This window comes from Borostomias antarcticus (assembly GCF_949987555.1).
Source record: "Borostomias antarcticus genome assembly, chromosome: 5".
Lineage (NCBI taxonomy): Eukaryota > Metazoa > Chordata > Actinopteri > Stomiiformes > Stomiidae > Borostomias > Borostomias antarcticus.
The window spans coordinates 14670588-14694177 of record NC_140238.1 but is presented as its reverse complement, the minus strand read 5'-3'; the positions used below and the strand labels follow the sequence as shown (position 1 = coordinate 14694177).

At 43.7% G+C, this 23590-nt stretch overlaps 2 protein-coding genes across 2 annotated transcripts; one reads left to right on the top strand and one right to left on the bottom strand.

Annotated features, from left to right (window-relative positions):
- Positions 1 to 1549: 1549 nt before the first annotated feature.
- On the top strand, positions 1550 to 5917 carry fbxo30a (F-box protein 30a; the record flags this gene model as incomplete). The annotated part of the gene is made up of 2 exons (XM_084438217.1): positions 1550 to 3730; positions 3870 to 5917. 2 exons carry the CDS (start codon positions 1550 to 1552, stop codon positions 4071 to 4073), a joined length of 2385 nt encoding a protein of 794 aa, XP_084294343.1. The 3' UTR covers positions 4074 to 5917.
- A 2091-nt stretch (positions 5918 to 8008) lies between these two features.
- On the bottom strand, positions 8009 to 9818 carry stx11a (syntaxin 11a; the record flags this gene model as incomplete). The annotated part of the gene is made up of 2 exons (XM_084438938.1): positions 9739 to 9818; positions 8009 to 8886 (listed from the first exon to the last, which is right to left on the bottom strand). The coding sequence occupies exon 2, from the start codon at positions 8879 to 8881 to the stop codon at positions 8009 to 8011; it is 873 nt and encodes a 290-aa protein (XP_084295064.1). The 5' UTR covers positions 8882 to 8886; positions 9739 to 9818.
- Between the last annotated feature and the right edge of the window lie 13772 nt (positions 9819 to 23590).

The following is a 23590-nucleotide window of genomic DNA, read 5'->3' as shown; positions in this document are numbered from 1 at the left end:
GAACGAAACGTGAGATGCACAAATATTCTCGGGGTATTCCCCAGGTCGTTCTATTTTCAGTGTGATCACACACGCCAATCCGCGGGGCCGCTGCATTATGACGCAATACTCTAGCGTCCCACTTGTAGCTAGACTCGCTAGCTAGCTCGCAACATCGCACACAAATACCGACCGACAGGAGGCTGTGCATACCTGTTGTTGTTGGCCATTCATTTAGCTACAAACTGTTTTTACTCTGTATGGTTATTTCGGAAGAACTTAAGACAAAAAACAACAGCAAAACATCGATTTCTTAAGGTGAGTAGCTACTAGCTAGCTAGGTTATTTCTTATAAGGTGAGTAAGCTCGCTGGCTAGGGCTGGCTAGCACTTATTAGTTATGTAGCACTAGCAGCTAGAACAGTGGGTTAGCAGTAGCTTAGCTGGTCATCTAAAGCCAGCTTCGGTCTCGTGTTTTAGCCATTGTTGTTTGACTGGTTTTGGGGCAATTTGTCCTGTCAGCTAGCTAGCTAACGTTACACGAGTTTCAGCTAGTCCCGATTGTCTAGTCATTTAATAGCTAGTTATCCAACACTAGCAATGGTAGCTGTTTAGTATGACTAGCCACGTCAAATAACGTTAGCTATCAGAATTATCTAAATTACCATACCACCAACTGTAGTTCGCTAGCTAACACCGAATCCTGCCCGACTGAGCATATCAATAACACTAACCAAAGTTTTTAGAGTCCCTAGATACAATCTCTGAGCCCGAACCCTGCTAAGGCCTGATACTCTTTGGGCTAGCAAAAGTTACCAAGCAGGCTAGCCAGGATTTGATAGCATTGTTTTTGTTATGGTTTGGTAGGGTTTGTTTGCGCAATGCATCTCGCTTAAGAAGATGAGTTTCAAGTGAAGTTGCCTAACATGGAGTGTTATGCTAACCTGAATCTCCTGTGATTTACTTGTAAACGGATATGTTGGGTATTTTTAGCATTTAAACGGGGGTCCTCTAAAGAGTCGTGTCCATTCATGTCCAGAATTGCATCCTACATGCTGTCATGACTGTCAGCTTGCTAGGCTCATGTTTATTAAAGTCCTTCAGTTTTGTTGTCATCATCCTCCTTGAATGGGCTGCTGCTTCTCAGAGCCTGAGGTGAAAACATGTGCCCTTGTTGTCCTGGTGTGTCCATGTGACCAAAGAAGAGTGTTGTGAAATGTCATGCAACAATTTGGACTAGAGATAAACATACTCGCCACAGCATGTACTGCACTAGCTACGTAACAGAATGTGATCCCTTTCTTGAGCCACAAGACATCCATGCCAAGTGAGGGAGTTAGCCCACATTTAAAGTTGTTTCCGTGATATAGTGTAACAGCATGCCAGCCTGGTCACTTAAGGACGAGTGATTCATTTTCTTACTTTGCAACAGTGACTGCAGTGTAATTGGCCAAAGCATTGTTAAGTGGTGTCTGACAATCTCTTTTGTGTGTGTCTGTTTTCAAGGTTAGACAAATTCATCCTTTCCTGTGAGCTCCTCCTCCAGGACTTGGAAAAAACACCTAATGAAGATGGAGGAGTTGCACACCCACTGTCTGAACTGTGTGAACCGCAGATGCATGATCAGAACAGAGACCGGTATTTCCTGTGACCTCGTCAGCTGCCATCTTGTCTGCGGGGCTGTTTTCCATGCATGCAAAGCAGAGGAGCACTGCTTGCTCTGCCCCTTCGAGAGAGTGCCTTGCCTGAACAACGGATTCGGATGTCCGTTCACCGTCTGCAGGATCAAAATGGCGGAGCATCTTGAGACGTGCCCGGCGAGCGTGGTGTGCTGCACTATGGAGTGGAATCGCTGGCCCGTGAGCTATGCCGACCGCAAGTCCTACGAGAATCTGAGCAAAGACTTTGATGAGGTGGAGCAGCTAGACATGGCCTTGGCTCTGCAGGATCAGAGGATGCTGCTGGAGTCTCTCAGGGTGACAACCACCGTGTCAAAGAATGGAGACAGAGATATTAAGCCAGCTGAGGAGGACAATGCTGAGATGGCCTTAGTGCCCAGTGCACCGGAGACGGTGCTGCCTAGCAGGTTGGTGGAGATGGACGAGGAGTCCTACAGTGAGCTGTACACGGCCTCGGTGGAGACGAGCAGGAGCTTAGCAGTCACCTTGGACATCCTCACCAACGCAAAAGAAATTGACTTGATCATTGAAAATTTAAACGGTGAGAAGAAGACAGAGAGAAACGGGGCGGTGGTGCATAGTGGAGAAAACGGTGATAGTCATAGCATCCATTATATCGTTGATGATTTGAATGTAGATATGAAAGAAAGCGACTCTGAGTCTGATTGTGAGCTGGGAGCGGTGGGTGGAGTGGACTGTGCAGCTGGGACAGAGAGGGAGATAGAGGAAAACATCTGGATAGAGCCAAATGAATTAATCAAGTCTTTGGACGAGGAAGAAGATGAGGAGGAGAAAGACGACATGATGGGCCTCGCAGAGGGTCCCCTCTGTAACGGCTTTCACAACGGGAGCGACCACAATCACCTGATACGCAACAAGATGGATCTGGACAGAGCAGAACCCAGGGGCCCTAACATCAACGACTCCTCTGAAATCAACGGTTCCTCTGAAATCAGGAGGCTGGGGGTGCCTTATCATTCCATGTCAGTTGTGGCGCAGGATCCCCGCAGGCCCCACCCCTCTGGGCCCCACCCACCTCCCCTCCCGCCTCACTTTCCGATTCCGCTGCCGGATCTGTTACCGAACAACATGTTACAGCACCTGCCTATTGAAATTGAGGACAGGTGGCTGGAGCGCAAGCTACAGAACCTCCAAGTGCTTCGAGGAATGAGCGTGTTTACATTTAACGGGCGGCGGGCGCTGCTACCGGACCCTTACTTGTTCCGTGCAAAGATGGAGGACAAGGCAGTGGACACCTCCGACCTGGAGGTTACCGATGACCCGATGGGCCTCCACGGCATCGACCTCATCACCGCCGCCCTGCTCTTCTGCCTGGGGGATTCCCCAGGCGGAAGGGGGATCTCAGACAGCAGGTTTGTGGACGGCTACCGCATCGACGTCGGTACGCAGACTTTCTCCTTCCCCTCGGCCATACTGGCCACCAGCACCATGGTGGGCGACATCGCCTCGGCGTCGGCCTGCGACCACGCCAGCCCTCAGCTCTCCAACCCGAGCCCGTTCCACACACTCAGGCTGGACCTGGTGCTGGAATGTGTAGCCCGGTACCAAACCAAGCAACGCTCCATGTTCACATTTGTGTGCGGACAGCTGTTCCGGAGGAACGAGTTCTCCTCCCATTTCAAAAACGTACACGGGGACATTCACGCCGGACTCAACGGCTGGATGGAGCACCGCTGCCCGTTGGCATATTACGGCTGCACCTACTCCCAAAGGCGGTTCTGTCCGTCCGTGCAGGGCTCCAGAATCATTCACGACAGGCACCTGCGCTCTTTCGGCGTTCAGCCCGACCTGCCGGCGAGGGACGGCAACACCGTTCCCAGAAACGCCTGCCGCTTCGGCTTTCAGTGCGACCACCTCAGCAGCCTCCCCTTTGAGGTGCTGCAGCATGTAGCGAGCTTCCTGGACGGCTTCAGCCTGTGCCAGTTGTCCAGAGTGTCCCGCACCATGAGAGACGTGTGTTCCAGCCTGCTGCAGGTGCGCGGCATGGTCGTCCTGCTGTGGGAGAAGGAGCGATATGCCAATGGATCCTCTTCGTGGCAGATAAAAGAAAAGGTTAGTCATTCAAACGTTTATTCATGAAGTCTTGAATATACACTTGTACTGTATCTACATATGCATACAGATGCACAAGCACAACCTGTCTGTTTTCCATCGGTGACAAGAAATTAACTGCCTTTGCTCTATCAATCAGGTGTGGCGATTCAGCACAGCTTTCGGTACGGTGAATGAGTGGAAGTTTGCCAACATCGCCAGCATGGCTGACCATCTGAAGAAATGCAAGTTTAACACTATATCACGTCGAGAAGAGGCTATCCCTCTACCCTGCATGTGCTTCACCAGAGAGCTCACCAAAGAGGGACGGTCACTCCGATCAGTGCTCAAGCCGGTTGCATGAGCGGCTCAATAATCAGGAAATTAAAGTGCTGCTCGTTTCTTCCAGTCTGACAGAAAAAGAATTGTTCGAATCCACTGTAGTTTACTCTTTTGATATTGATATCAATATACTGAAGATTTACTTTTGCATACTGTGTAAATAGTCAGTTTTGATGTCGAATTTGTATTTTTATATGAAGAAGTCAGTACTGTGCTGCATTGATGATAAAAGAGAATGGGGCCTTGTGATAAACACTTGATTTCTAGTCATGGGAGAGTTCTGAATATTTAAATTAGTTTTCTCAATGACTCCCTGCTGGAACGATTACTGATCTCGTATGGTCTTGCACGGTTTTATATTCTTATCCTGATACAACATATATTTAGTTAGAATCAGAAGATGCCTTTTTTAAGATTTCGTGACTAATTCTACATTTTAATATACTGACCAATTCTAAAATGTGTGCAGTGCATGCCATTTTTTCTGAAAGGAAAACATGTATTTGTCTGATTCTCCAAGTCATCAGAGGCGCACTAATTCATGGTAATATAGTAAAATATGTTGTCATGGTGTTAGGTTTCATATCTCAACCAGTGGCATGATGTTTTTTTTGTTTTTGTTTTAATCATTCTTAATTTTTGGTGGGTGGTTGTGTGATGATTATCAACCATCTTTCACTTCTCTTTCTCATTTGAGACAAAATGGTACTTCATTTGGAACCATTTGTTTGAATAATTAGATGTATTAGTATGTTAGACTCTGGAACCCTGCAGGTCAGGTGTGAAATTATGAAATAGGCATACACTTGCTTTTACTCTTGTAATGAGCATTGGAACTGATGGTGTTTATAATCTATCATATTTGTGTTTTGGACATTTCTCTTGGCACTACATATTCATTGTGTTAAAATATTTTGGTGTCTCAGGGTTATAAAATGAAGCTGCATCAATAAATGCTGGCCATCTCTTGTTATATATGTGTGTTGGGTACAGATGGGGCAGTCAGTCACTTTATGTCATGATTGTGTGGTCCTAGGACTGATACACCTCCAGTATTATACATTATCAATGTGTGTTACTTCTGTGTTGAACAAAAATGCTACTGTCTTCAACTGATGTTAGTGATCAATAATGGATCCTCATTTTTTTATTTGAAATACCAGATTTAAATCTTGGGCAGTGTAATAAAAACTTAATTGAACTTATTGTTCAATTCAGTTCTAAGAGTGTGATGTTATAGTGTTGGATTCTAGCTCACTCCTAAAAGTGATTTATGGATATGAACTGTTTGGATAGGAAAGTGAGATCAGACTTACTAAGAGTTCGCAAGTGTGTAATAGTTTGCACTTGTTTTTCTTTCAGAGAGGAATAATAAACATAAATGTGAAACGATGAAGCTTTTGAATCCCTTTTGCAGATAATGGCTGCAAACCTCTTCCCTTAATTGAAAATAAGGGAGTTAGTGGATTGATGTGTAATTTCAAGGTTTAGTTTTCTTATCTATTCCCAGTATTCCCAGATCATAGCCTACTTAATTTACTGTTCTTTTTAAGGAATTGTTTTAAGATCCGTTGTTACCTTTTTGCTTTATTTCAGTACTGGTTCATACATTGATAGGTATATATATGATAAGATGGTTAGAGGATGTGATTATTGGTTGGCATATACCAGAATGTATTCTGGCATGTGAGTGGAGATGTCTTTTTTTCTATTTTTGTTTATGGGTGTGTAGAACAACGGGGGAGTGTTTCCATCACAACTATTTGTAGATGTGTCTAAAACCCGTGTTTAGGTAATGTCTACAAAGGTTTTATCTTTTAAAAAGTGTGTCTTACGCAACTGTTTTTCATGGTTTAATGGCTATGGTGTGTACAGGCCTTTCAAGTATATCATCAGCATTTTCATCACAAATAAACAGTTGCTTTTGCTTTTTCTACTGCTAGTGTTTGATACACACCTCTTGTCCATTGACTTGACAAGGTAGGACGAGGCATGAACACCATTGAAGGGTCACAGTACACTTGTCTAACAACTAGATGGCGCTAGAGAGGCTTTCACAAAAATATGTTTAATTATAGGCCCTTCGTTTCAGTGGAACATATGAGTGTGTAAATCTTCACCTCGAAATGTTGCCTTCTCAAGCTTTTAAAATAGTAAATGAGACAAGATAGACATCCAGACAAAGTTAAAGGCGGCACCGTAAAGATAGTGTAGTCCTATATGACACTGCTTACACGGTGATGGATAAACGTCACATGTTGCATTTTGGAGTAGGCTAAACACTTTCATTTAGCCTGTTTTCCGATGAAGACGTGTAACTTCACATAAACAAAACATTTCTGCGCTTGCCTCACAGTCTAGAGTTGAGCAAAATCCCTCAGCACGGACGTTGTCACTGTTTTGCTACAAGAGGCATTGACTGTTGCGTTGCTAATATGGATATGTCATACTCCGTATATCACAGGTGCTGCTGTGTCCTATAGAATAGACAGACACCATTTCGATCAAAATTGTGCATCCATACCAGGAGTGGGGTTCGAACCCACGAAGACATATGTCCATTGGATCTTAAGTCCAACGCCTTAACCACTCGGCCATCCTGGTGGGCGGAATAGAACAGCCATCGTTGCAGTACATTACATATTTTATAAGGAAAAATGTATGAAAATCAAGTTTATATTCATTTCATTCCAACATTTAATACTCTATTGCGATGGCGGTTCTTGAATTGCAGCAACATCGGGTCTGATAGGCCTACACTTTCTGAGAATTGTATCTAGCCTACTGTAACTGCTTCAGTGAAGTAGCCTAGGCCAATTCTGGAATTACAGACAAATGAGTTTACCATAGTGTATTTTAGCTAGGTCATGTCTGATGTTGAGATGGGCATGAAGATTCCTTTATGATATCTTAATCTAAAGATATACGATACAACTTTATTGTCAGCAATGCTGAAATTGGTCTTGCGACACAGCTCACATAGGCTATGCAACACATAAGCTGGTCTTGCGACACAGCTCACATATGTTAACATAGTACACACATTTGACAAACGAAAAAAATAAGTACTACATCCATACATACACGCACACACACAAACACACATACATACATACATACATGAGAAACGTGAAAAACGATATTGAGCCTTCGTATTGTGTTGGGTTAGAATTTCAACATCAATGTAGAAATAAGCTTGAAGAATATTGCAGGCAGGTTGCATCTGTAGAATAGATTACTCAAAAACCTGGAGGGGAATTTCAAAATGTGTGTGTGTGTGTGTGTGTGTTGGGGGGGTGGGGGGGTGGGCCCCTGTGTACAACCACTTCTCATGTAATGTCATGTAACATTGTCAAGTAAAAAGTATTCAATACACCATCACTAGGCTAATTCGTAGTATAACATTCAACACCATATCACATTTATACATAATGTCTTAATATTTCAAGGTATAAATCAAACTTATAGCCTACAGCTTTCTTCTTTATTTTACTAGAAGCATTACGCAAATCTTTTATTTTATTTAAGTACTGAAATTGACATCCTGTATCACACTTTGTTCATTTGCATGGTACAGTGTTCCTGTGGTTTGACGTTCAGATAATAGCACCGCAAAGGCTTTGATAAAAAGGCTTATAAACTAGCCCATTCTAGTGCATGTGAAAGGAAGCCATCTAACTGCATAATGTGCAAGCAATACATTTATAGGCTAAATCATTCATATCATAAATAGGCTACATAAAGCAATCTACATCTGAAAACATTCTCAAGTGAGGTCTAAAATCTTTGATTTAGATTTGATTAAGGTCTAAAATCTAAATTGAGCTTGTAAGAGTTTTAAAATACATTTTCAATGACCCCCCCAAAAAAATCAAAAAAATAAAACACTGTATAAAGGAAATGGTTTGGATCTCCAGTTGTGATACTGTACACAAACACTGACTGATGTTTGTCTTGCTAGTCGCAGCAGGGGAAACAACAGCAGAGGAGACGCCTGCAGGGGTTCTTCTTCTTGTACCTCACAGCTGCCTTGACCTGAGCCACGGCCTTAGTCACATAGTCCTGCGTGGCCACCACATTCGTCTCTATGTTGTCCAGCAGGGACCCTTGTTCCTCCACCAGCAGGGCCATCTGGAAGAACAGGTCGTGAATGTCCCGGATGCGGCCCTCCAGCTCTAGGAGCTCTTTGTGGCGGTCCTCGATCTCGGCGAGAGCCGACCGGGCCACTCGGCCCTCTGTCAGGAGGTTCTCGGAGAACACGTTCCACTTGCCCGTCTCGATCATCTCCTCTATCTGGTTGCCGGTCAGTTCCTTACCCATTATCTCCCCCTGTCTCTGGATGCGGGTCTTGCAGTTCTCCCTCTGGGCCATCTCGGCCTCGTTGTACTCAGACATGGCCTGGTGGAAGACGCTAGTGAGAGACGTGTACTGGCAGCGCACCATGCGCACCACGGCTGAATGGATCCCGTGCTCCTCTTCCAGCTCCTTCCTCTGCTTCCCCAGCCTCTCCAGGCGGGCGTAGATGGCCTCCCCTCTGCACTTTATATCACGCGCAATGGCGTTTGAGTCTCGCTTGATGCTGCTGATTCGTCTGACAGAGGTGAGGAATCGGGTGTTCTGCTTGCCCAAGCGCTTCACGTCCGTCCTAAGCAAGCCAATCTCCTTGCGCATCGACTGGGCCTCTCTGAAGATCCTCTCCCTGACGTCTTCTCCCTCAAAGACCACCGCTTGTTGCTCCAGCTGCCCGTCGTCGTCCTCATCACTCCTGCCTTCCTCTGGGTCAGAGGGTTTGGAGATGACCCCCTGCAGTTCACAGAGCCTGTCTTTCATCTTACCTGCAATGGTAGGCGAACACTTCATGAGGAACTGAATGGTATTGTACAAGTAGTCAGTCCCACCTGAGTTGTTGTTATTGTTGTTGTAGTTGAGTCACTGGTTGTTATACCAAGACTTTGTGAAGATAATTATATTGTTCTTTCCAGCACAGTTCATACTGTTACAGTGGTATTGGTGAGGCCTGCGCAGTACAGGTCAGCTCTGTACAGAAATGAAAATGCTAACCAAACCAGGTGTTTTGAATACTCTTACCAAACCCAACAACTTTCAGAAGCCCATATTCTACAACATAGTAGCTATACTCCGATGAATAAAATTAACTGCATGCTATAATTAACTACCTCACACTGAATGTGTTGTACATCAGTGTGATTTAGCCTATTGCCAATGCCCACTTGATTAAATTCATATAGAGGAAATGACACTTCCTCAGTGCAGATGAGCGGAACTCTTCCCCAAAGCAAATACACTATTGGGCGTCAACTTCTTTTAACAAACAGCCCACTGAGGCTGTTTAGATGTTATTGTCCAGGTCAATTAGTTATAAATTAGCATGAGGTTCATAATTCACCTTTAGCCTACCACATGCAAAGTTCATGTTCCAAAATAGAATGCAAATGAAACGTTTCACATGCCCATGACTATCACACAGTTGTTGTTTTTAATTATTTATAATTTATCTGACACATCATGTAGCCTAACATTTAATTAGGCTAATAAACTTAATAAACTTAACAGTCCTATGCTACATACGCTCATGAAGGCCTGCCAATTCGATGAGCAAATAATTTCACGACGCATGTCACTGACAGTAAAACAGTTAGACAAATGTATCAATCAAAAAACGTTACCTTGTGTCGAGCACCGCGGCAGCTGATTTCATTAAAATAGTAGACAAACGGTCTGAGAATCATTTCCCCTTTTCTCTCCGTTTAGTCATCGCAACATAGACGGCCCACTGTCCAAGTGATGGTGGGAGTTTCCCAGCACAACTTTGTCATAATCACGATAGCAGGTAGCCAAAGACAAACGCGGAAGACACGCCTCGAATCACCCTCAAAGTTTGTTTCCACTTTTTCTTGGTGTTGTCGTCGTGGTGGTTGGGGGCTGTGAACGAATGATCAAAATCACTACAGACTTCTTTACTCAAAATTATAATGACCTTGATGGTGATATTGTGCGCTTCCAGGTGTAGGCTACTTAGATTTGCCAACAGGAGACCAGTCACATGGCCTATTTATTATTTTCACGACATTTCAATACATTCGGCCTACAGTAGGTTGCACTACCCTTTGCCAATAGGCAAATACACCTTATGTGATGTGAAACATATAATTAAAAAATAACAATAGATAGCCTTATATAAATACACACCAACATTTTAGCAGTAGGCTATCACCTTATTGCAGCTACCGCCATTGGTGTGTGAATGAGAGGCCATTGTAAAGCGCTTTGAGTGCCGCTAAGGTGGAAAGCGCAGTCCATTTACCATTTACCATCAAATTGTTAAATTTTCTATTATGTTCCTTTTCTATTATGTTCCAGCTTTTATTTGTAGCCCTATTTACAGTACAATGTTTTTAAAGGGCACATTTCAAAAACGGCATTACAAACATCCAAATACCTCTGAATTGCATTGTCTACATTTATGCAATGTGATATCAAAAGGAAAGCAGCAACAACTAATTTCTTGAACGGGTCTAATTTCTTGAACGAATCTGTCCTTCATATCTGCAACCTTTAAAGTGTGTGAGAGTTAACATATATTAATTTTTGATTGAAAGGTACTTACAGTACAGCTGTTTTCTTTTCATGAATTAGTTTGGTGGAAGGAATAAGAAATAATTTACCTCATCATACTGTGAGAGATGAATGAATAACCCAGTTATTATTTTAGTTTGATAGTTATTATTTTGGTACAGTTATACTACAGATACATTCTCCTGGGTGGCAGACCGGAAGGCCATGAGGACCACGGGTAGGTGGTGGTCCCAGTCCCTCTGATGCCTCGCTGTCAGCATGGCGGGTGACCAAGGTCCGGTTTAAGCGTTCAACCAGGCCATCACTCTGAGGGAGCAGGTGCGGGTCTTCTGTGCTCCAAGGCGATTGCACACCTCCCCAAACACCTGGGACTCAAAGTTCTGCCCCTGGTCGCTGTGGATCTCTTCCGGAACTCTGTGTGAACATTCCCTCGATGAGGCAGTTGCTAGGTGCCGCTTTCCCGTTTCGGCTCCTCCCATCTCCGATATAGGCAGCCCTTGAGTAGCCTGAGAGATTCTCATTGTCCCAGGCCTTGGTGGTGCTGGAATGAGGACTGGCCGCCTCTCTGCCTGGGGATTCGTTGTGGGTCAGCCAGCGGACCACAGGGCCCCGGTGGGTGTCCCGGTGTTGGAGCTCTCTGATTTCGTCTGTCGTCACTTCTTCCAGCAGGGCGTGCTGTCCTCCAGGAGGGTGCGGGGTGACCTGGCAGACCCGCTGTTGCTCTCGGTTCTCCATCCGGCTGCAGTGGCAGCAGGCCTGTTCTACACAGGGGCGCCTGGAGAGGGCATCAGCGTTGGTGTGCCTGCTGCCTTGGCGGTGCTCAATGGTGAAGGTCAACCCCTGTAAAGCTTCGATCCATCGAGCCATCTGTCCCTCCGGGTCTTTGAAGTTGAGCAGGCAGCGGAGTGAAGCATGGTCTGTTCGCAGAAGGAATTCTTTCCCATACAGGTAGGGCTTGAAATGTTGTCCCGGACTACCGCCAGCAGCTCCTTCTGGGTCACACAGTAGTTCCTCTCCCCTTTGATGAGTGCTTCACTGTAGTAGGCCACCACCCGTTCTCCTGCCTCACCGGGCTGTGACAGGACCGCTCCCACACCTCTCACACTGGCGCCCGTGTCCAGGATAAAGGGTTGGCATATATCTGGGAGGGTTAGCACTGGTGCTTCGGTCAGGGCCTTCCATAGTGTCTGGAAGGAGCTTTTGCAGGCCTCGCTCCACTGGAACCGCCGACCCTTCGTCGTGAACTGGTTGAGGGAACAGGCTTTGTCGGAGAAAGCGGGAACGAACCGGCGGTAGTAGCCTGCCAGCCCCAGCAAACCTTTCACCTCTGTCCTGGAGGTGGGGGTGGGCCACTCTTGTACCGCCCCTTGACCTTGGCGGGATCCGTGGAGATTCCCTTGGGCCCCAAGACATGTCTCAGGAACTGTACCTCCCGCCACAGTAGGTTGCATTTCTTTGGGTTCAGCCGTAGGTTGGCCACCTTGATGCGCTATACCACTAGTCGGAGATTGGAGAGGGATCCCTTGAAGGTAGCTGCATGCACCGGCAGGTCATCCAAGTACACCACACACTTGGAGAGAGGGATGGGGCATAGGACACGCTCCATGAAGCACTCAAAGGTGGCTGCGCTGTTACAGAGGCCAAATGGCATGACCGTGAACTGCCACAGTCCACAGCCAATGGTAAATGCAGTCTTGGCCCAGGCCGCTTGGTCCAGCTCCACCTGCCAGTATCCGCTCCTCAAGTCTAGGGAGCTGAACCACTTGGAACCGGCTACACAGTCCAGGGTCTCGTCCAATACGTGGGATCGTATAGGAATCTGAAGTCAGCTTGTTGAGGCACCGATAGTCCACGCAGAACCGCAGGGATCCATCCTTCTTGGTTACCAGCACTACCAACACTCAACGTCACTTGAGGCGATGAGGTGTCTGTATTCCACCAGCAGACTGCACAGTTGCTCTCTCTCTTCCAGGCTTAAAGCTCAATGAGTTAACTTTTTAATAGTTCAATATTCACATTTACTTGCTATTAATGTATGAATTGGCCTTAGCAAGACTCCAAAAATCGTTTTCGTGACATCAGACTGCATGAGACCCTGTGGATTTATTATTTTAGAATTTTGGTGAACTAGTATACTGGTCAAAATCTTGTGGTGGAAGCGGAAGTGACGCGTTCTGCATGTCACATTATCAGGAAGACAACAAACACTCCACCCCGCAAATGTATCTACTGTACATGCACATAAAAGAAAGAAGACCGGTATTTACCTGCATTGAGGCCATCCTTCCAGAAAGTCCATTGAAATAGCTACAATCTTCCAATCCAGTCTGCTCCACGCACGTTTGTTATCAGATTTTTTCCCATCATTACAGCGAATGTCTGGGGAATTGTGGGAAGTGTGGTTCTTAAAACACAGTGCCGATTTTATCACGACCAGAGAGGCCACCAAAGTGTCGAGATATCTCATGTAGCTTTAAGCCTTCCGCGCTCCGCTGGAATAGCTCCTCCAGCACAGCAGCTGTTCCGGGCGAGATATCCGCCCAAGGACTTGGGGCCAGGTGCCGGAGGCGGGATTCACTTCCACCGCCCTTGGGTACCTGGTGGTAGGTACCCTAACCCTAACCCCAAGTACATGGTTGCCTACCTTCAACTGGGGTCCAGCCGCTCGTATCATGGCACCCATGGCCCCCAGGGCATCCAGGCCCAGGATGCAGTCTTCACGTATGTCTGCCAGCCAAAAGTCCTTCTGCACTGTCGTGTCTCCCACCTCCAGGGCTAAGCCACCCCTATCCTTGATGACAGCACTCTGGCCTGTGACAGTCTCCATCCTGATCCTCGCTGGTTGTGGCTGGTGCTTGGGGGGGTGTTCTCTCATCTTGGCTGGTAGGGAGGTCTCTGTTGTGGTCGGTGGGAGCGGCCTCTGGCTTGTTCACATTCCCGTATTCGGTGCCCTGGTTGTCCGCAGCCCCAGCACAAGAGGGGCCCCTCTATCCGGGCTGCCTGCACAGGCCTGGGAGGTTCCTCTTCGGCCTCCTGTAGGGACCATACTTGATGGCGTGGGGCCAGGGTCATGGTAGCCGTTCCCTCTTCGGCTAGGATAGCCTCTTCCTCTGCAGTCCGCAAGGCTTCTTCGATCGTGGCTGGCTTGACGAGTCAGGGTGGTAGTCAGTGTCTCCAGAGATATTCTTCCCCTGTCTAGGTCTAGGAGCGCCTGTCTGGCTTCCCCCTCCAGAGCTGCGGCTAGATTGAAAACTTAGCATGCAACTCACTAAACAAGTTTATTCTGCTACAAAGATCATGTTGAAAATAATTTGTATAAGCATACATCATCCTTTCTTTCACAATGACAGCTGTGTTTTGCACAGAACTGAATGTAGAACAGTAGACTGGGAACACTCCTAGAAGATAAACAGAAATGTATGAGTAATGTAAATTATAAGATATATCTGGGCATTACAGATACTGCTAACTGTTAACAAATGCCACTTCTATATAAATCACAATAGTAGTCAATATCTTAAAAACGTCAATACCTAAATACATAAATCAAAAGAATAACTAATGAACAGTAGGCTAATATTTTAATTAAGTACTATTTTCCCAATATTAAGGCATTATTGGTTTTCTAATATAAGGGTCTGTTCCCAATTATGAGTGGTACTGTATCTCAGAGAGCTTGTAGATGTGTCTCCTTTCCACAAATAAAATAAAAGGTCAAGAAAAGTTGCAAACAATCTAATTGTTAGCTGAGGCAAATGTAGTCCAAGATATGCAATGGAAGGAGACGGAGCATTCTAGAATCTTAGCCATCACTGGTCAGCCAGGTAAACCAACGTTCCTGTCTCGTCACATGAATCCATGGAATAACCCACTGAGATTATACTATGCATCTATTCATGATGGAGATGCTAGCTAATGCTTTACCTTTATGATTTGCCTTAATCACATTCAACTAAACAGAGTCTTAAGTCCATGTTGTTTTTCATGCATGGTTGTGCTCAGGTTTCACCCAATCTTTCCAGTGTCTCAGATTTCCACTGTTTTCAGGTGGGGTGCTTTAACAATGCACCAGAGCATGCATAACTAAAGCCCTATGAGAAAACAAGGCCACACCAGACACAGCACACCAAAAGAATGTGAAAAATAAGGAGGAAGTATTAAAGAATTCTTATTTAGAGGGAGTGGTCAATTGAACTGTTTGCCATCAATAGATTTCAGTCAGCCTGCAAAAATGCAGCTGATCTATTTCACTATTCATTTATAGGCTACTTGTATATGACCAGAAGATGTTTTCAGTTGACTGCATTGCTACATACACACAAATGATTCATTTAATGAAACCACTCAAACTATCCCCTATTCACATTGAGCACCATTCATCTCTGATGATTATGAGTCAGCTGGTTTGTGAGAAGTTGAAATGTGTCAGAACAAGGAAGTCAGTGAGACAGCCAATGAGAATCTACAGTAACGGAAACTCACTGTTGCAAGATACAGTAATTTCTAGAATTTTATGACTAGAATTTCCCACATATCCGTTGGAATAGGTTATGTTACTAAATTGATTTAAAGAACCGCAGGGCCTCTAAAACTACAACAGGCATTGATTGATGCACTGTAAGCTAAAGATGCACAGTACTGGTTGAATGACTTACCATGTAAGTGGGATAAGTACAGGTGGATTCCTTTGTCTCTACAGAGACCTAGAATGAATATTGTTATTTTAGCATTCATTTATTATCATCATTAGACAACATTTCATACCAAAGTGTGGTGTATAGTAAATCATTTCTGAGAACTCTACTTTCTGCCACAAGATGGGACCAGAGCTATGACTGTTCAGATAGAAGATCTGCTGTTTCTCTGAAGCAAAGCACATTGGATGATGAATTCACACTTCTTTTGCCTTATTTAGGCAGTATGTTTCCATAAAATACAAGGGGCCTTGTTCACCAATGGTTAAATGCCACCACATTTACATGTGTTTCCCTCAGATGATCTCAGTACTTGGCCATGTGGTAGCTTGATTTAGGCTACACTGAGTACATGGTATCTGTAGATAGAATCTGACCTTATCTAGAACCATGTGTCAAAGGGTTAATGTGAAATGTTTTTCAGAGAATTCTCAGATTTGCTATAGAAGGATAGATTATGATCACAAGTACATTTTTCCATGTAATTACTGGCCTGCCCAAAGTAGCCTCTGCTTAATTAAAGTTTATTTGGGAAAAATGGCAGCATAAACTTTCAGTTGACCAAAATCATGAAATTGAATTAGCCTACAATGGATCCAACATCCACACAATGTGTTCACTGTTCAATGCACTGATTGAATTTACTCCAAACTTTGACTGATATAGGCTACACAATTTTAAAGCCTAAGATATAATTAAATTTAGGATAATTTGTTTTAATATGGTCAGTTTAAAGAAGGACACATTTGACCGCTTTTACAATAACTATTACTTGTTGATTGAAATTAACTGTTTATGAGAGGTCATCCATTAGCAAGTCAGAGCACCTCATCTCAAACCCAGCATGGGCAGGTGAGGGTGGGAGCAATACGAGCAACCCAGTGACACATGTCCACTGCAATAGCCTATGTACAGGTTTCATGTACTGTACAATATGTAGCCTACTGAGCCTACATTCACTAAAAAGTGATCTAATATTACAAGGTACCATTGATATCATTAATCAGAAGCCCTGCAATAATTACATCAAATTTGACATTTTCAGAAGGGATGGTGCTCATTTTATGCAATGGAAGAAGCAATTTTCCTTTGTAAACCAGTGAGTTATCCTCTAGTCTGTGGAATCTGTGTTTCTTCAGGTTTCTGGAAACGTTCTCCCCCCCCATTACCCCCCAACTTTATCATTTGGATGTTTTGTCAATAACTGTATGATCTCCATGAAAAGCTCCATGAAAATGTTGTTGATCGTTTGCACAGTAGAGAAATATGAATCCTCCCATAGTTTCCATTTTCAAAACATCAGCCCCTTCCATTGTTTTTTCTAAAGCTTTATGGAAGGAGCAGAGGGATTCCTGGAACTATTGTTGCAACACAACCATACTGGCTTTTATCTCTTAAGTGTATATAATGCAATTCATATTACATCTTGCTGCTGTTCTCTTTATCATTGTTACTGAATGATTTTGTCCATGTAGAATATTCACTGCTCCAATTCAATCTCTGATTTGGGACTGCAGGCCTATTTGGCTACTGTGTGTACCACCTAACAGCAGTCCAATTTGCCCTGTTATGTCACATGTGGGACAGAGTCATTGTACAGTATGCTGTGGTTCTCTTAAGATTAGGCTAATTCCTTTGCAGACATTACCTTCTTCCTATACTGCCTTAGTCCATTTGCCTAGCATCCATTCTGTCTGAAATATACACGCCACTTCTATTCTATTTCAGGACTTGTTTTGCCATGTTGTGTTGGGACGAGGCTCTGAGAACTTGCCTTTGGATTATTTCCCACTGAGAAAGAAGAAAATCTGAGACTTAATGGAACTGATCAGTCATTACTTAAAGGAGTAGTAAAGGGAAAATGCATGTTTCGCCCTGTTTTAAGGTTACTTATGATCATATACATACATATACAATGATTCAGATCAAAACGTTGACAAAAGTAGCATTTTCGAGAAAGTTGATAATTGCTCTACCGCCGTTTTGGTCATACAATGGATGTGGATGGGCATCTTGAAAAATCATTCAAAAACATGTTAAACTCTCGATTTCAAAGACAAGAAACTCACCTAGATGTTAGTTGGCGTTCTGGCATATAATTCGCCATAAAGTAAGATTGTAGTTCATCTGGAAAGGCTTTTTAAAAATATTTAGCATCAAACTATTTAGTCGCAGCACATACGTGTGTAAACTTCCGCTTTAACTGATTCCGATATTGCACAATGCCTTGATCTCGCGGTAGGCGACGTCCGTGGATTCCGGCTCAGCTTCCTTGCCTTGAAAAGCTAGCCGCAACAACAAGACAGGCTCGTGCGAAGCATTTGTTTGGGATCTCAACAATGACACGCTATTGTGCCGTTGCCAATTGTGGCAAAATCCGTTCATCTGTAATATGTCATAGACTTCCCTACAACGATCCCGCAACATTGAAGTTGTGGCTAGAATCTCTTTACTTGGACGTAAACACACTCGTGGATATTCTTCGGGTCTTAGATCACCGTGTGCGCTTTGCATTTTGAGGACAAATGTTATAAGCCTAGGCTATTCTCGAAGAAATCTCCCAAAAGGGTCTTCCTCAAATGTGATGCTGTTCCGACTTTACATAGAGGAACGACAGAAGATGAACGAGTGGAAGAACTTGAGGTAAGTTCTTATTGCCAGCTGTGTGTGTGTGTGTGCGCCCGTGTGTGTGTGTGTTGAAGTATAATAATAATAATAATAATAATACCTTTGCTAAGACTAACTTTAGAAAAATAGAATTGTAAGAAGGGGTGCATGAAATTATCAAAACTGTAGATTTATTCGCTCTGACATAAATACTAGTGGTAAAAGCAGGACTCACTTTCAACAGGCAAGGAGTCAGACTGGACCGAAAGGTTTGCCATGTCAGCTGTTAGCAACAGGTCCCACTCGGTACAGCACAAACTTTCCTCTTCGGTGGGCATCTGTCGGCAGTGTTTGCAAGCACACCACCAAACACCCGTGGTTCGTGGTATAGCAACAGCTTCATCGACCGCCTCTGGCTCTGCGGTTCGGCGAGCCTCCATCTATTCAATTTGCTGTAGTTCCTCCTCACTATATTCAGTCTCGAAACGATAAGCGCTGCCGTCAAAGTTTTTTCATACTCTTCTAGATCAACCATTTTGGTAAGCGTTTTTTCTGAACTGTAGCCTAGGGCTTCCTTGTCTGTGAGCGAAAGAGTAGCGTGAGCATTGAGCAAACTAGCTAGCCTAGCTAACATAAACAATAGCTACTGTAAGTAGTTCCGCTTCCTGAATCACCTCTACGGATTGATCTACACATCAATGGTCGCGTCAATACAAATCAATGGATTTCATAAAATGATCAAACAAAAACCCTACAGGATTCATACTTTGCGGCGAATTTGATGTCAGAACACCAACGGACACCAATTACACCCTTGGTGAGCTTCTTGTCTTTGAAATCGAGAGTTTAACATGTTTTTGAATGATTTTTCAAGATGCCCATCCACATCCATTGTATTACCAAAACGGTGGTAGAGCAATTATCAACTTTCTCGAAAATGCTAGTTTTGTCAACGTTTTGATCTGAATCATTGTATATGATCATAAGTAACCTTAAAACAGGGCTAAACATGCATTTTCCCTTTACTACTCCTTTAAGGAACATCTGCCTCGGAATTTGGGCATCTGATGTTAACTGATGTTTTCCACCCATGACAAACTTTTTTGTGAATGTGATTTCACATGGGAACTGCAGGATATATTTTCAAAGCTACAGTGTACAGGAAGGACCATCCATGTACTGTGTTGGTGGTTTTCGCAAGGAAGCCTGTGTGGGCTCTGTGAATGGGCAAACTCAGACTTTGATCAACTTAGCAACCAAATACAGTTTCACAAAATTAAAGGTGCACCAGCAAAGCAATTAAACAAATTAGCACTATTGATGACTTCAAAAGATATTAGACTAAATGCAATGGTTATATGCCTCAGATGGTTATAATGCTGTAATTACTGAAGAAAACATCAGCTGTTTTCAGTTACCCTTGCTGTGACTCTAATTAACTGATCCTATTAGGTTCTGCACAGACATACTAGTGTTTCAGGACCTTTTATTGAATTTATGTTTGTCATGTGTTTGGAGATTTCTCAACATTTCCCAAGCCTTTCTTTCTGAAAGTATATTTATTGTTTAATAATGTTGCCCCAAGCTACAGTACAGTCAATTGGGAGATTATCATGTCCCAGTAAACATAGTCTGCTGACCCCTTGGTGAAGTTTCTTATTTTGTCCTCTCCAGAGTAAGTCGTAATGTAAGTAGTTATACAGAATGTGTCATGAGACAGTCTGTCCAGGTTGGAATCCTGCTGGTTGATTGAAATCTACACAAGCCTCATCTGTTTCTTGCAGTCTCCTGCTAATGCATCACGTGATTGAGATTATCCTGCAAAAGAGGGTTGCCCATGAGAGCTTGAACCATCAAAATGGTGATTGGTAGTTCAGAGCAAGCTAGGACTGTTAAGTTGAGAGAGCTATTCAGTCTTTGGAAACAGAACATACTGTATGATATAATCAAAATATCTATTTTATTTATATATTTATATAAATATAAACACATCCACTTATCCAAACAACAAACACATGGCTGTGGTTTAGTGAAGACACTTGTCATAAAAACCTAAGTGCACCATAGTGCATGCTGATCTTTTTGCAGGATGGTCATGCTTTTTACAGACATGGATTCATTCTCAGCTGGACATTGAATTATCAGAGAAATTCTTGCCGGGTAGGCAGCATAAGAGAGCTGTGTGAGGGGTTGTTTATCCTGCTCGTGATGCTCCTTTCACATGTCCCCGTTTTAACTTCAAATTGCATTATGATGAAGTCTGTTCCTCTTCAGAATAACATTTGACCTACCAGTTGATCTGATTTCAATCAATATTCAGGCCTTGTATGTTTTTGCTCTTCTTAACTGTTTGGTCCTGACATAGCCCCTTGAAGTCCAGTTTTAATATACCAATCCACACTGTTGTGCCAGCTAATAATCAGAGAGGCTATAAATACTGCATCTGGATTTAAAAACCTAAAATAACACTAGGACTGCCACCCATTATAGCGAAGCCTTGGCAGCATCTTTGTTTTGTTTGCAAACTATTTCTTGCCTTTCTCTCGAACATTGTATTCTTGTATTCTAGACAAACATACTCCTGGAGCTTGCTCGATCGCCTTGTTGAGAGGGGTCAGGGAAGAATTTTTACAGCTCACTTATCTGGCCCCCGGGTTATTACTGTTTTTTTTCTTCCCTCTGGAATATGTAGAGAGTGGGTCGTATGCCCACCTCCCTTGTTCTCTGTAAAGCGCATTGTGTTGCCTCTGGGTATGAAATGCGCTATACAAATAAAGCTTTGATTGATTGATTGATTGATTGATTCTTGAATCTGAAAGAATCAATCAGTGAGATGCATCTTCATTATTGTAGCGATGAGATTTACAGTAGCCCACAGTACATGGAGCATTTGTTGATTTTGGTAAAACAGCCACTCAGAGTAGGCTATTGTTTATCTTCAGAAGTAAATATAAACAGCAGTCCTACACATTGAGCAAAACTCTTTAAGGCCTTAAAAAGCAGAGTGGGTGTTTTGGGTCTTGCAACAGACACTCTCGTCCAGGTGACCTGTCCAAGGTTGGTCAGATCTCGGCCTGTGTTCTACTGGCTCCAGTGGTCACCCCTTTTCAGCCAGAGCCATCTAGACGCTCTCTGCCACCGCTACGTTGTTGTTTATGGCTCTTCTCCTGCTTGATTCCGTGATGCCCAGGATTCCATAGGGCTTGCTGAAGGAGTGACGTGCAAACCCCCTACTGCCCATCTTCACTGGCATGCACCTGGTCCTCCACCCGTTCCAAACCCCCTACTGCCCATCTCCACTGGCATGCACCTGGTCCTCCACCCATTCGAAACCCCCTACTGCCCATCTCCACTGGCATGCACCTGGTCCTCCACCCGTTCTAAACCCCCTACTGCCCATCTCCACTGGCATGCACCTGGTCCTCCACCTGTTCCAAACCCCCTACTGCCCATTTCCACTGGCATGCACCTGGTCCTCCACCCGTTCTTGTGGCAGCCCTCTAGCAACTCCTGGTACTTCTCTCTTTTCCTCTCTTGCGCCTCATCCATCCTCTCCTCCCAAGGCACAGTCAGCTCCAGTTAGATGAGCTGTCTTGTGGCCTCAGAGACCAAGATGATGATCTCAACGAAGACTGGATGATGTGTTCAGTTGCCTCTCCATGTTGACTTTCATCACCCATCACCCAGTCTTGTGCCGTGAAAAGCAAACCAATAACAGCATACCAACAGTATTCATAATATTCAGTGTGAAATGCAGCTGGGCTCTTCGGTTGTAAATGTATGTATACAGTACAAGTGCTTGAGAATAATTTAAGGCCTAATTCATTGACACTGTAAAGAGCAAATTATGCTGAAATCTGTGTTCACAAGCTGTATAACAACTTAATTACATCTACTAGCTACAAATAATGCATTTTATCAAAGGAATTAGTCACTTAAATACCACTCTCCTGGGTGCTGGGATCAAGAGTTGTATGCAGACTAGCTACTTGCTTGTCGACTTTCTACCACAATAACCTCAAATTAATCTAGAACAAAACACCTAACCCTCTGATAGATTGTACAACAGTACACTTGCAGTTAAGGATAAGTATGGTCCACAAAATGAATATATAATATACACACTGTGCACAGATGCTCAGTGTTATTGATGCAACTTTATTCTGTGGACAAACAGTCCCAACAGCATCCCTACAGAGCAGTTTGAGGGTTTGAAAGTGTTAATCCAAAATAGGAAAAAATGCGACAAAACAGACAGGCCATGTTCAGTTCTCCGTCATTACAGAATGCATTTAGCTGGTTTGGACCCCTGGTAAAGCCCCTTAATGTGCATTTTTAGCACACTACCCCTGAACTATACATTAGACATCTGTAAATGACAGCCTTTGTAGTACTGTATATGTGTTACAATAACAGCCTTTCCTGTACCTTCAAGTTTCATGGATTGTTACAAAAACAACAAAGGCAGCAAATTCACTCTTTACTGTAGGCTACACCAGGGACATGGCAAGTCAATAATAAAGGTGTTACAGCATGTGATTACTGTAGGAGTGCAAGTACAATGAAACTGGAGTTAACAATCGCAGCATCATTTTGATGCGAGGATACTGAATGGCATTACAGTGACACAATAATCAGGGTTTATTTTGTCAAGATGAACTCTGACATCTAGTTGGTTTTGGGAGGGTGAGAGGGATGATTTGTTCCTGTGCAACAGAAGATGGTCCAGGTCCAGAGGTATTACCAGAAAACACAACTCAAGGGAGTTGAGAGCCAGGTCTCACTAATGAGATTTGTTGAGTCATTTATGGGAGCAATTGCCAGGCTTCCTAGTACAAGGGGTCATGTAGGCTACATGTGAGGGTGGTTGTCACACAGGGTCACTTAAATTTGCAGAACCTTAATCTTGTGTCATGTCGGTTAACATCATAGTGTGTTGGAAATACTGGAACTTTCACGAGTTCTTGCAGCTTGGCATCATGTTACAATAGAAACTAGGGTTAACATCTACATTTGACTGTCAGTATAAGATTTGAAGATGCCATCTGTGATTTGCCCTCACTTGTAAAAGTATTTCATTATCCTCGTCATATCTCAAATATTTGTAGCTACATCAGAAACTATATTTTCACTTTGTAGTTTAAAAACTTTTTAGCAGGGTTTCAGCTAAAGTATATAGGAATACTCATGCAGGCTACAACACAGATGAATACAGTAGTGATTTCAAAATTGTATGCTGCTAATTATGTACAATGTAGAAAAGCTAATGTTTCAGAAAATGCCAATGGAAGTTTTAAAAGATGTATAAATAATATCCCTTGTCTTTCTTTATTTCTGCGTGACAGAGGCTACAGTGCATATGATCCCACAACTGTACAACCACCGATTATATGCCGACTCAAGTGAATTCTGATCCCATAGTGGTCCCTGCACTCCATGAATTTAATTTTCGGAAGTTAACTGAGCAGGAATATAGCTGCGTATGAATGAGAATCTTTGTTTTGCAACAGTCATCTCAGGACATCAGGTTGTGTCTTCTCTCCGCAGGTTTTTTGATGCGTCAAGGCGTGCCGGAATGGTAGGCTACATGTGATAGGTTACGGCGGGGACGTGTTTTTCCAAAAAGAGTTTGCAAGAGGCC